The 13,757-nt window shown below is 39.8% G+C and overlaps 1 protein-coding gene across 8 annotated transcripts in view; it reads right to left on the reverse strand.

The window, feature by feature from the left end:
- The window catches only part of LOC100698009 (transcription factor COE3), a 67,836-nt gene extending 64,341 nt beyond the window's left edge, over nt 1-3,495 (reverse strand). For 3 of the 8 annotated variants that reach the window (XM_019366739.2, XM_013271650.3, XM_005474236.4), the window contains exons 1-4: nt 2,807-3,495; nt 2,361-2,517; nt 1,986-2,049; nt 1,657-1,712 (exon numbers count right to left, since the gene is read on the reverse strand). In XM_019366739.2, coding sequence (XP_019222284.1) covers nt 1,657-1,712; nt 1,986-2,049; nt 2,361-2,517; nt 2,807-2,937 — 408 coding nt within the window. In that variant the 5' untranslated portion in view covers nt 2,938-3,495. The remainder of the gene's footprint in view (nt 1-1,656; nt 1,713-1,985; nt 2,050-2,360; nt 2,518-2,806) is intronic. The other 5 variants (XM_019366740.2, XM_013271652.3, XM_005474237.4 and 2 more) reach the window with 4 other exon arrangements.
- Nucleotides 3,496-13,757: the final 10,262 nt, after the last annotated feature.

The raw sequence follows: 13,757 nt of genomic DNA on the forward strand, positions 1-13,757 counted from the left end.
ATAAACATAAATTACATGTCTAAATTTAACTATTAAAAATGCACAAATATCAACTTCTTCTACATTTTTGTGGAAGCAATAGTAAAAATTTATATAAAAATAAAAGTAGCAATGCATATATTTAATAATAATAATCATAAACTGTATTTTTTATTAATCTGGATAATATGTGGCACAGACAGACAGAGGAAGAGAAAGAGAGAGAGGGGGGGAGACAGAGGGATTTTCATAAGGAGAGATCCAATAGAAGTGTCATCAATATGCTTATAATCTGGGGATATTTGGGGGAAAGTGTTAATGGGCAATCTGTTGTTTATTTTGAGCCGCTAACAATGATCTTTCTGTGGATAAAAAGCGGTGTCTGGCGGTACGGTTGAGTAATTTTTGAGCATTGGCTGAAACAGATGGCGTGGAGCTATCAGTTCTGCCGCTCTTCTCTCCCTCCCTCGATCCCTCCCTCCTTCTACCATTTCTAAGGATAGACACTTTACTCCCTCGTACGCTGAACCGGCACCGAGTGTAAATGCAAAGCAAAGCAACACATTATAAAGAAAATATTGCACATAATACCAAAAAATCTACATATATATAATAAATAAACCTGATAGGTTGCATTTAATTTTTACGTTCTGTTTGTCTAGAATTAAATTTGTATTTTTTGCCCCTGACTCTCTTTATGCCAACAGGAAAGAATGACTTTGAAAAAGTGACATATCTGAACCAGGTCGCATCACTCTCTCTCGCTTCTAAAAGCTGTCCTACTTGACCTGCTGTGTGTTTTTTTCCTCCTCTCTCTTCTTTTTTTTCGGGGGAACCGGGCGATTATCTATATTGGTTTGATTTATGTGGCTATTTGCAGCTGTAGAAACAGAAATCCATAAATTGCTTGTTCTGCGTCATTGACTCGGATCATTCGCACAGGAATGTTGTCTGTGACCAGTGGTCCAGGCTTCACGGCTCTATTCAGGAGGCTCTAGCTAAATCCTCTGTTTAATAATAAAACACGATATGGAAACGAAAGCGTGGTGTCTAATTTTATTTCCCCTAATCATAATTAAGTTCGGTAATCTAAAAAAAAAAAAATACTCATAAACATTTTGGGGGGGTTATTTTTACGCTATGAAAGCCATTCACGTGTTTACACCTGAGCAGATTTTTTTTAAATGTCTATTTTTATAAATATAACATTTAAAGCAATTTTTAAAAAAAATATGTTTAGACCGTCACCTCTGACTCTTTGCAGGAAAAGTCAAATCGGATCATATGGAGCAGAGGTAGTGTTTAAATTTTAATGCTGGACAAACTGAACCTAGAAAAAAAAAGACTCAACTCTGGCAAAGAGAAATTGAGTTTAGGGTCTTGCAATATGATATGGTCAAACGTAAACAGTCAAAATGGAAGCTGTCTCTTCTGATTACACCGGTAATTTGATTTTATTTTGTGCCACAACTGCATTTTGCAAGCAGATTTTTTTTTTCTTTTTTTTAGAAAACCGAGAAGTGTGTGTATGTATCTCAGGGGTGACGATTTTGCACGCCATGTTAAGGTTTTGTTTGGCTTTTTTTTTTTTTTTAGGTTTTTCCCCCCACTTGTGAACCGTGGATGCGAGGCAAGGTTGCACTGTGCGCAGAAACAAGTGTAACAGCAGCAGCTTACCTGCTTCGTCATGGAATCGATTAACCGTATGTAAAGGTCCTGTTCTGTTCTGACGCCTGGGGAGAGAAAAAGAGGAGCACTTTTAAATTTTTGAGGAATTCTGGATAATGAATTTATGAAAATAAATAATAATAAAGCCTTCAAAAAAAGAGAAAAAAGTTGAACTTTTCATTAAAATCTAAGAGTTCAGACAGTGATTATAATTTTATAATATTATTATTATTATTATAATTATTATTATTATTATTAAGTGTGGTTTTACGCACACAGACAAACTCACTGATGCATTTTCACATGTTTGTAAAAATATTAAAGACAGTTTCACTCACCGTTGCTGTACAATAACTGTAGTTTGTAATGTATCCCATTGTTAGTTTTTTCACTGGTTGGTTCCTGCAGAAAACAACAGTTTGTGAAAATCAGCAATCAGGAAAACAACTGCCCATCACCACCACATGTCTGTGCGTTTAAAAATAAATTCAGAGTTTTGGTGCTAAAGAAGAGAAACGGCTTTAGATGCTAAAATGACCCTCTGTCATCAAGCAATTGAGTTTTTCTTTTTTTTTCCTTTTTTTCTTTTTAAAGAAAATCAATATTACACGTGACTTCCCCTTAGTAACCCATTGCCCATTTCTGAGTACATAATTTCGATACATGTGCTGATTATGTACAGAGGTGCATGTATTCTAAAATACGCCGCTTACTTTTTCTTTCTCCACAAAGTCCACAAAAGCTGTCCTTTCGATCTCCACGGGCTGACCCTGTCTGTCATACAGCGCCAGGACGAAATGGAAAAAATTGGATTTTCTGAGGTTGGAAGGGGGCTGCTTTTCATAATGTGCCCGTGCCAAGCCGACACCGCTGCGGGGAGAAAACAAGAGACCATCTCGGTTAAGCACCGGACACCGGGGATACTAGATGATGGAGAAGCTGATGGAAACATTGGAGATGCAGAAGCACGCTTGAGTACGGGGGAGATTTCTTGATTTGTCACAATAATGGGTAATCTGATGTAATGAAAGAAGGGAAAGCCGAAGGGGGGGCATTTATTGGGAGACCGTAATTGATACAGAGTATTCAGGGGATTGAGGGGTCGATATGATGAGGAGGGAATGCGTGAGAAAAATCAGATGCTTTTTGGCATGCGTACCTTTGGGCGGCTGTGTTTGCATCCACCACCCCAGCTGTGTGCATCCAGGAGCGGACCGAGTTCAGTCCACCCAGCGGTTCCTCCTTCATCGTCGTCCCACCCCGCGGTATAGTTTCCTGAATCCCAAACATTTAGGACAATTTGCGTGAAAAAGAGCCTCCTGCGAAATTAGGCAAATAAACGTCCAAGCGTGTTATCCTTCAGGGGTTTTTTTTTCACGGGATAAGTAGCGAGAGCCGATTCAGACTTGCGAGGGAAAACCCGGTCCACAGGTCTTGCCTCCCTCTTCAGTCCGTCCGATGTGAACAATTCTCAAAGTGCTGTACTTAGTTAGAGCGGTATCCACAGACTGGAAAAGTGAATTGTTCAATAGACAAGATTTTTTTGTGTTGCTATTGTTCCTCTGTTTTTTTTTCTCTTTTTCTTTTTTTTTGTGCTATTCACAGAAAAATCGATGGCAGTTGTTTGTGTTTGTGGGTGATGCTGCTCTCAAAGTGCCCACATCCCTGAAGCACCGCATCCAAAACCTTCAGGACTTCTTGTTGAATAAAAAACCCACTCCTGAAAAGGTGCTGCTGCTTCTCCACAAGACAAACACAGGCAAAGGCTGATCACCAGTGGAGGTGTTCCTAGTACACAGGAGAGGTGGATAAGGGGCCCTTTCGCGTCGTGCAGGATGGATGGGAACATGCAAAACTAAGCCCTCTTTCCCCGAGGACTGAAATCTTTCCCGGGAGCCAAAACTCTAAACCCACGGGAGAGGCGCTGTCAGAATATGACGCTGAAGGGGCGTGGTTTTGACCATATATGGAGCTCTGACGGTTCCTGTCAGGCAGTGGCGCTCCACTGTACGGGTACAGCCCTATAGTGCAGCAGCTTGAGAACACTCATTCGCTCCACTTTTCCTCTTGCTTAGGCCCTATATGTGGTGAGTTTGATTTTTTTAATGATATGGAAAATTCAACCGGGTGTAACCATCACACATAATGAGGAGGAAAATAATAATAATAATAAAATAATCATAATAATAATACATAACAATTACTCGGAATTCATTGCTTATTATTTTTAGCTGGCCTACCGATTGCAATTTCCGTGATTAGTTTTATTATAATGGATTAAAATTAATAGCATTTGATATATTTATTCGATTAAATTTGTTAACATCATTACAAATTGACTTGATGAGACTGTTTGTTCACTGACGTATCGAAAGCATCTCAGTGGCTGTGAGATTAAAGGCCATAAATCATATTTCAATAAGAGCAGATTACGTTTCTTCATAAAATTGATATATATTCTATTTTGTACTGTGACCGCGTGCTGTGGGTTATGTTATTGCAATTAGGGTGTAATTAATATAACGCGGAAATCAGAAAATCACACATGATTATAAATATTTTAATTTACATTAACTTTTCATTGATCATTTTTTTAACAACAGGTATTTGACTCATTTGTTTCGCTGGGGCAGTCGGGCAGATTTTTTTTATTTTTATTTGTTTTAGTTTTTGCGCACAAAATCCAAAGAAGGGAGCAAAGTTTGGAAATCAGACGCAGTTTTTCAGCATCTTTGTTATTAATGTCAAAACAAATCAGTCACATCGCGGTGCCATTTACTGCAGTTAAAGTCAGGTCTTTTGACCTCCTTCATAGATTAAAAATCAGAGTCGGTGTCTCATGACATTAAACAAACTTCGGGAAATCCATGCTTCTATGTCTTCCTCATTTAATGCACGCCATGTACCTAATAATCAGAAACATCTTAATCATTTTTAAAGAGCCAACTGCCTACATGTCCGACTCCGTCCGAGAGGGACAAGCAAGCAATTCGGTTCATTAGTGGTGAAAGGGGGGAGAGGATGGAAGGAGAGAGGGGAGGGTGCGAGGAAGAGAGATGTGTGCTATATCCTGAGCAATCTATCTAGCTGGTGCAGAGGGTTAATAGCTGCTGCCAAAGATAAGTGAATTATAAGCTGTTGCTTTCACCTCTACACAATCTATTGCCAAATTGCCCAGTCACAAAACGAGGTTGTAGATTTTTTTAAAAACTTTTTATTTTTACTATTATTATTATTTTTAAGATAACTCAAAGTTTCAATTTGTGGGGGTAAAGAGATATGAGAATGAAATCAAATGGGTGCTCTTTGTTAATTGTATTTTTCCCCCTTAGATGAAACAAACCGAGACGCGTGCTGCAAATGTTTTGTCTGTTCTACCGAGATTGCAAATATCTTTTTTGCACAGAACTCACTGTGCTTTTTGCACAGTTTCAAGTCGCTTATTAGAACTTAACCCCTGATTACACGCACCGAGGCGATTTAAATCTGATTATCAAATTAGGAGACTTTGAGACAAATCCTCTTAGATCTGATACTGTTGACTGGAGAGGGAAAATGGATCTCCACACCCGTCACGTAGGTAACGATGCTGTCCTGAAAGGGAGTTTTAAACCGTATTTGACAACAAATGCAGCTGCCCCGCTATTTCAGAAGATATTAAAGGAAAATGAATGCAAATCTGTGTGCAGGAGCCATCTGGACGTGGAGAGAGGGAGTCAGCTGCTCCACACACTGAGGCGCGGAGCCTGAATCCGTCTCAGCTCATTCTGTGGGATCATCTGCGTGGTGGGCTTACACCGTGGAAAATGCGCTCTTCATCATTAGGTGAAATGTTAGCATCAAAATAAAAGAAATGTTGATCCCCGTTTGTTTTAGTGGTTCCATGCATGAAAACTTTGCACGGCCGTGGAATTAGACCATCTCAGTCACATTTTCTTTTTATTACCCACCCCCTCCCCCACCCTCCTTAAGATTTTTTTTTTTTTTTAAATCCACTTTTTCAACAGCATGCTGGAGGTAAGTGATGGGTGACAGAGAAGGGGAAACAAGTGCAAACTATTTCATCTTGGCCGCATTAAGCCAGCCTGAATGCTCGTTTAAATGACCGGCTGATAACACGGGGGCCCTGTTATCTCACTCTTTCTATTCAGTGATCACAATGAGTGAACCCCCAAAGATTTGGGCCTGACCACTGATATAAAACCACTCCTCGGGACGCGTGGTTTCCACTCAAAAAAAAAAAAATGTTACAGGGTGACTTTAGAAGACCTCCCGTCTCGACGGAACAAGCTTCCTCCGTATTGAGGGTGACGTCTTCTTTTTTTGTGTGCGTGTGTCTATGTGTGTGTGTGTGTGTGTGAATTTACGGGGCGAGGCCCTCATGATCTCCTTAAATTTGCATGTAAATGGCGACATCAGCCTATACGCGTGCCAGGGGCCAGCGGGCCTCCCAGATGTCAAGGCAAAGTCAATCAGCCGGCCGCTGCCCAGCTGTCCATCGATGCACTTTATTGGGACAACACTTTCATTATGCTCACCTGCATTGTTTCCTAATGGATTGATTGGTAAAAAGCGAAGTGAAGGAAATTTTATTAGCACCCACCAAGCAAGTTCCCTCACGGCTTTATCGCAGAGGTTGTTTTAAAGTGATCTTTTTCCCCCTTCTTCTTCTTCTTCTTTTTTTCGATTAAATATTTATCAAGTACGCCCACAGTTAGGCATTATTCCAAATTCCATATGGAACAAATAGGCAATCAGCCCACTTACTGTTTACAGCTAACAGCGCCTGTTCCGTTGTTTAGAGCTACAATATTTTGTGAAAATATTTGAAGTTGAAATTTAAGTTACACCGCGCAAAGAAAACTCATTTAGGGAGCTTCAGCCTACAGCCTTTGTTTAAAATTTCTGTCACTTGTAGCTGCATTAGAAAAGATTAACTCCAGCTGATGCTTGTGCGTTGACAATTTTCTCATGAGTAGGGAGGAAAAAAATACACATCACTTATAACAGTTTTTCCCCTTTTAATTAAATTACCAAATAGCTTGATTCCGCATCACATATATAAAAAATCTTCAGTGCAAACTTTAGTTATTAGAAGTTATCGGCCTAATAAATGCACGCTTAAAATTCGATATCTCATATTAAAATACATTTTTGACGATATTTTTTAATTATTGTAGTAAGAAAAAAAAATCAAAGAGTGATGAGATCAATCATGAAGGCTGTTCGTGTCAAGTTGGAGCTAATAGACGGACAGCGCCCCTCGTTGGTTACACTTGAGATCATGGAGTCGATATGAGGCAGCTGTGTTGTTCAGTGACAAGATAGAAAAATCTCAAGTTTGGTTTATATGTAACTGCTTCCCCACTGCCCCACGAGCTACATTTTTTTTTTCAAATTCAGGTAATATTTTAAAAAGCAACAGAATTATTTTTAAAATAATAAAAAATTATTTATTTATTTATTTTTTTAAAGATCTTTGTCCCACTAGAATAAGAAAAATTAACAGATATTTAAAGGGCTAAAAAAAATTAAGGAAAGAACGCTTTTTTATGTATTATTATTATTATTATTATAATCATTATTATTATTATTTCTGATGTGTTTATTGTGTGTCTGAAATAAACATTATTTGACACAGTGCTGGTGTGACCTCACGTTTCGTCACTAACTTCTGTCAGAGTGTTCATGTTAATTGTGTGCAGTGGTGAGTTCTGTCAAGGGCATTGCCCGTGCGCACAATTTGCATTTCCATTCTGCTGTGGAAATGATGAGAGAGTTTCTGCGCGGTTTAGAGCCTCGCGGCGCAGTCTGTGGGCGAATTACATTTAAAGAAGGCGAGAGAAATTAAATAAGAAACCGAGACCACTTCAGGGCTATTAACATCTAAAATATCCCCTGGAAATTTAGACCAAAATACACATGACCAAATACCCAGGATACCTTCGTTCTTAACACAGCCCTGGTCTTGATTGTGTCCATCACTGTTTTGTAGGCCTATCTAAAATTCTTTATTTAAAAAAAATAAAAAGTTATCACGCCGCCTCACATTTCTCAGTGGCGCTGATGGAAGTGAGGCAAATTTGATTATTCAGCTCTAAATCGGAACATATTAACTTAATACATAGGCGCCCTACTGCCAAACAGACTGTGACACTCAGAAAAATGGGTGCAAAAATCCGACTTTAAAGGTCAGTTTAAAAAAAAAAAAACCCTCATCAGTAAGTATGATGTGGGCACATGTTGCATCGGGGAAAGTGGCCTCCAGAAGAGGAGGCATCAGCTTTAACCTTGTTCCCTTTTTTTCTTATTTTTTTAGAGCGCCTGTGCATGCATGACCAAACAGGCAGCAGCCTTTCCCTCAGTACTCCAGAGACCTTTAATTTGCCTGTTGACCCCAGGATGGAGGTGTTGCCAACTCACAGTGATACTACCTCACCCACAAGAGACTAATAATTCTCAAGTTACTTAGATCAAAATATATATTTTCAACGTGTTGCATCAGTGCCTCTAATTCTTTTTTCTCCTTTAGGGGCTGCCATTATAAAGGAGATACATATTTGATGGCAAGTGTACAAATGCATTTTGATTTTAGTCAGATTATTAATATCGGACTGTGTTACTATTAACAGAAATGTTAATTATGATGTCAAGACAGAGGGAGTCAAGGTGAAAGCTGCACAGCAATAGCTAAAAATAATCCATGCCAGCCAGAGTACAGTATGATCCTGCAGAGGAGTGTTACTGGCAAGGGACCTTTTTGCTGCAACAAAGAGGTGGAAAAGAGGAAGTAAATGAATTAGAGTACAAGCCAGATTTTGTCTTTGTTTCATCCACACTTGTCCTGTCCCTATTTTCCAACCTCTCCCTTTTCCTTGCTATTGGAAGTGCTGCAAATTGTATAATGCTGGTCTTTGTTCTACAGAGTCAAGCCACATGAATAGCCGTCCTGAGCACACACAAAAACACACTGACAAACTGATCATCTTAAAAAAGCAACGCCCTGGTGCTCACTTGGCCTACTTTCCACGGCAGCACTGGGACGTGGGAAGAGGAATAGAATTCAGGGGAGGATGTTCTTGCACTCTGGGAAACATTCAGTATAGCAAGTGTGATGCACATAAACATAGCCTTTGCATTGTCAACCTTAGACCGTATTTGCCCCAGATAACTAGTCCCCATGTGCTAGACTATTCTCTTTGACTTTGCAATTGAAATCCTGAGAAGATTATGCCAAAGCTAAAAGAGGCAAACTCTGGGGTGGGATTTCAATTGTCAATTCCTGTTGGATTTTATAGCATTATGACATATAGTACACCATCTGTTACGCTTCCCGTGACTAGGTCTACATCTGCACAAGTGGAGCTTATTGATGTGAACATCAGTACAACTAAGACCTGGTTTTTGAACGGACAGCAGTATTCAATCACCGATATTTTTCTCCTGAACCCCGTTTAACACAGATGTATGACTAAGTAGCGGGGTCTCTAGCTTACAAAACACCAGAGCAAATTAAAAAGGTGCAGGAAAGTAACCACTCCTAACTTTAGCTAAACAGACTTCCTGGAGCGCTAGATAATCTGGGGCTTCTATGTACACCGCCTAACCAAATGTCGACATCTGTGAGGGTGTGCATAAAGAAAAGCTCCTCAGAGAAACGGGGGATAATAATCTTAGTTCCCCTCACCTTCAGCTTGCCCATAGGGGTTTAAAAGGGAGATGAAGAAATCCTATGTAAACATGCCAAGTCAAATTTTCACTTGAAATGTGACATAAAGGCAAAGGGCAACCTTGGTGCATCGCTAATGTGCTTCCACGCATGAGTTTTTCAGTGCCCCTGGATGTAAACAATTGATGTATTCAGTCTGTGGTTTGAACACTGACTCACTGTGCACACTTAGTATGTTTGAGCATCTTCTTAGCCATCACTGTACATTTAGTGCATAGGTGAAGAGCCCAAAAGAAGTCAACACAAAGCCTGTACACAATCAGAATCTCTGTACTCAATAGCTGCATGAAAGTGAGTTTTGCTCTCCTGAGAAACATACAAAGTTTGAGCATCTGTTCCATCATGTAGTCTTTGTTGAGAAATTAAATATTGAACTGATCTAGTGTACCATGAATGTTTCACTCACATAGTGATTAGACAGACTGGAGAGGCAAGACATCGCGGCACTTTACTCTCTACTTTAATATACTGTATTTGTTGGTCTTGCCTTTAAGTGTTTCACGCGCCAGATTGTGTTGTTGTTATGGAAAATGTTTTTTAATGTTGCGTCAATTATACTTAGCATGCATGTGTAACTCGACACAAAAATAAATTCATATGCATGCTACGTATGTGCACAAGCGCAATCATCCTCAGTCTGATAATTGCTGTATAGTGTAGTCCAGCTGAATCAATATAATTGGAAAAAAGAGAAAAACATAAATTAGAGTTTTGGTTTTATGATTCAATTATGAACTTGGCAGCATCTGTTTTTTCATACTTTTATGTTATTGTGAATATGGAGGAAATACTGATTGGTTTTCTTGTCGCATCTCAGAATAAAGGGCGTCTCTTTTATAGTTTCTCATCCCTTACTCCAAATCAACAATTGTCTCTCGGGAGAGTCCCAAATGATGTTTCCTGACATAAACATTTTGGATTATAATGAGCAGACCAAGCCAACGTGCAAGCAGGAGAAGGAAACAGTATCATCACAGAGATCATAAAATGGTGTCGTGAGTAGTCTTTTGTCCAGGACCATAGGAGAGTTCTGTTGCTAAAGGGAAGGACAAAAGCAGAAGGCGCCACGGGTATAAGGTTCCCCTGAGCAACAATACTGAAAGTTTCAACTTGCAGCACATGGGTGTAACTTTAACTGGAATACTGTGGATCAAAGACTCACAAACAAAGTGGGTGGAAATGCTGAAGGAGTGTCTGTGCTCAAGTGAAGGACAGGTTCACTAGAGAGAAAGCGGGAGCGACAATTTCTGAAACACAGACCAGGCAATCAAGGCTAATTACTGAGCCCGTGTTTTGTGAACTCAAAGGGCAGCATGATTCAATTAACAAAACCGATGTGTATTATAATTCTGAAAAGAAAAATTACCTCTGTCGACAACACGCTTATCAGATATAAAACAAAAGCAAATTCAAATTAAACTGAACAGCTTTAAATGTGTTGCTGCTTCGTGCGCTTTAATAGGGAAGAGTGCACACAGTCGATTTTGTATTGCATCTCAAATATTCATTCCACACTCCTGTCTTCACCTGTCATCTTTTAGAGAGTGGGAGAATTATTCAGTTCTGCTTCTTTAAATAAGAAACACAGCCTTGAAATTTGTGAGGCTTAAGGCAATTCATCAGGTTAGATCAGTACAATGTGGATGTGTAACCTTTACACTGCACTGGAACCTGCACATACAAGTGTTATGAAAGGTCCCCGTGGCACTCTGCTCTTCTGACATGGATTTGAAGACTTGCCACTTTATTAGCTGCTAAGCCCCCACTACTTGTTCTATATAGTGGAGGCCTATGTTATGAGCTGGGATCTCATTGTCTAGCGTTATTAGAGGTAGAGTCTGCAGCGCTCTCTTGTCTCCCCTCGAGAGTAGCCTGACTGTTTGAAAGGAAGCTACAAGTGCAATTTAACCCATCTTATTTACAATATGATCTCTTACAAGGACATCATCGCAGCAAGGATTCACATATAATACATCTCTACAATGTGCTTCTTTTCTGTTTTGATTGTTTCAGGAGAGTTGTTTGACTCTCAATTGAGCCCTAAGAAGAAAAAAAATCACTGAATGTGTCAAGTTAGAGGAGACGCAAACTTTAGTCAACAACACTAGTCCGGTTTTGTGTTTTTCAAAAATACTTCACATAAAATTTAGGCACAACAACAAGTGTTTTCTGCTTAAAGGTCAAAAGAGTTAATAAATAAATAAGAGTGGGTATGGGGTTCTTTATGATAGCATTAACATCGTGTCTGGGAAAACAAGCTGTTTGTGATCATCACTTTTGTCACCAACGCACACACACACACACTCACCCTCCAAAATGGAAATGATCTGTTGGCACTGAATAATAAGTGCCATAGTGCCATCTAGTGCACAAATTTGCACACTGAAGAATGACAGTCCCTGTATGTAAAACATACACTACATACTGCAGCGTACATGCAAAGGTACAGGGCTTAAGGGCTACTTGTGATTATGATAAAGGATGGTGTAGTGTTTTCACTGATCGCTTGTGTGCTTCAGTGTGAGTTTCAGCTACACTAAATGACCACACTGAAAATTTCCACTCATAGGGGAAATAAACAAGGAGACAAAGGTTTGTCTTAGAAGCCAGGTCTTTGACAACCCGCGGCTGTGGCAAGCCGCAAGGATAATCTCCTTCAGACAATGAGACGATGTTGAAGGCTGTGCATGCAAATTATACTCTGCCATCTAAATTACAAAGACATACACAGACCTCAAGTCATCAGGCCTCATATCTCACTCATCTGGCCTCCTGGCTGTTAGGTTGCCAGAGGATACTATAGAGACAACAGAACAGAAATAATAAGAAAAAACACATGAGCCAAAACAAGAGTCTTGAATAATTGATTGTGTTTGTCTTTTGCTGTTTGTGTGTGTGTGAGAGAGTGTGTGTTTGAGCGAGAGAGAGAGGGAGTGTGTGTGTGTGTTAGGACTCAGGGTCTGGACAGAGCTTATGCCCCTGAGCAGAGCAGACACATCCACTGGCCAATGGTTTGTGTTAAAAACTGTCTGATTGACCAAATGTGGGGGAAGGGTATGTTTGTGCGTGCCGGGCAAAAATGAATGTGCATGGGTATTTATGTTCATGACTGTGTGTGTAAATTCAAAGAGAAATAGGTGAGGATAGTAGCTGCGATGTGTGTGATTTTTGGCAAAATAAACCTGGGCATGATTAGCTCATGTTGAAATCAGCGCTGGTTTTGTATTCAGTAACATGGGAATAAGATGAAGTAAAGATTTCCAGGATAACAAACGCTTTTTGTTAAACGGGCCAGGAATAGGTGTGTTGTAAGATGTTAAAAAGTCAATATACCTTCATTTTGTCTGTGCTGGTAATGAGCCATATTTTCTGGGGAAAATGGCTGCTTCTCCGGAGGCACCATGTCTACTGAATGTGGCCCTGATCCTGGATAAAACAGAAGGCTCACCAATCAATCTCTCCAGGTTGCCCACAGCCAGAGAAAGCAGCTGCACCACATGTTTGCCTTGCGCGATAGCGACAAGTTAACATACGGGCAGCACAGTAACCATCCACAAGCAGCCTCTAGCTGTCTTATAATGAATTCCCACAGGGATGGGGAACTATCAGAGTCAGTGGTGTTACTGGAGGCTCGGAATAAAGTCAACACCTCTCCTTATACCTGATGAAGCTACGGCACGGCAGCACACTCACACACACAGTCACAGCCACAACGCTCGACTCGTACAAACGTGAACATTTCGAAAGCACACAACGATTAAGCTGTACGGTTTATTAAATCATAAATTAGGCTGCATTCGGGCATTACACGTTCACACAATGATGGTGAACAGAAACTGCTTCACTTGCTTTTAATAATGCAGTCTTATCGGGACAGCAGTTTTGTTTAATTCAATGTATAACACGTTATAAAGAGACATTTTTAAATTAACGAAAAATCGCCATTCAGCAATTTCTTTAATTTTTTAAAAGCCCTATTTTTTTATTCTGATTTGGACATCAGTGTGGCGTCTACACCCACACACCTACTGCTTTCAAATCATGATGTGTTTGTACTGTATTCACAAAGTAATGACTGACACACCGGTCCACTTAGTCAAACATTTAAGCAATCAAAGTACAAAACACAACGAACCCATTTGGTGCACAGGGCTCCACACGTAGAAGTCAAGGGTGTTTTAAAAGGTTTAAGCGGTTGTTAAAATAATGATGGTTTTATGAAACACTGGTGGACCATCTTTTGTTAATTTAAAGCTAAATGCCCTCACATCTACTAACTGCAAATGAGATCAATACACAAGCCGGTGCTGTAGAGTTTCTCTGGTAAACTGACATTAGTCAACTGCATTTCAGACAGCACTTTCAGAAAATGCATAATTTA

The sequence above is a fragment of the Oreochromis niloticus genome, linkage group LG13 (assembly GCF_001858045.2).
Source record: "Oreochromis niloticus isolate F11D_XX linkage group LG13, O_niloticus_UMD_NMBU, whole genome shotgun sequence".
NCBI classification, from domain to species: domain Eukaryota; kingdom Metazoa; phylum Chordata; class Actinopteri; order Cichliformes; family Cichlidae; genus Oreochromis; species Oreochromis niloticus.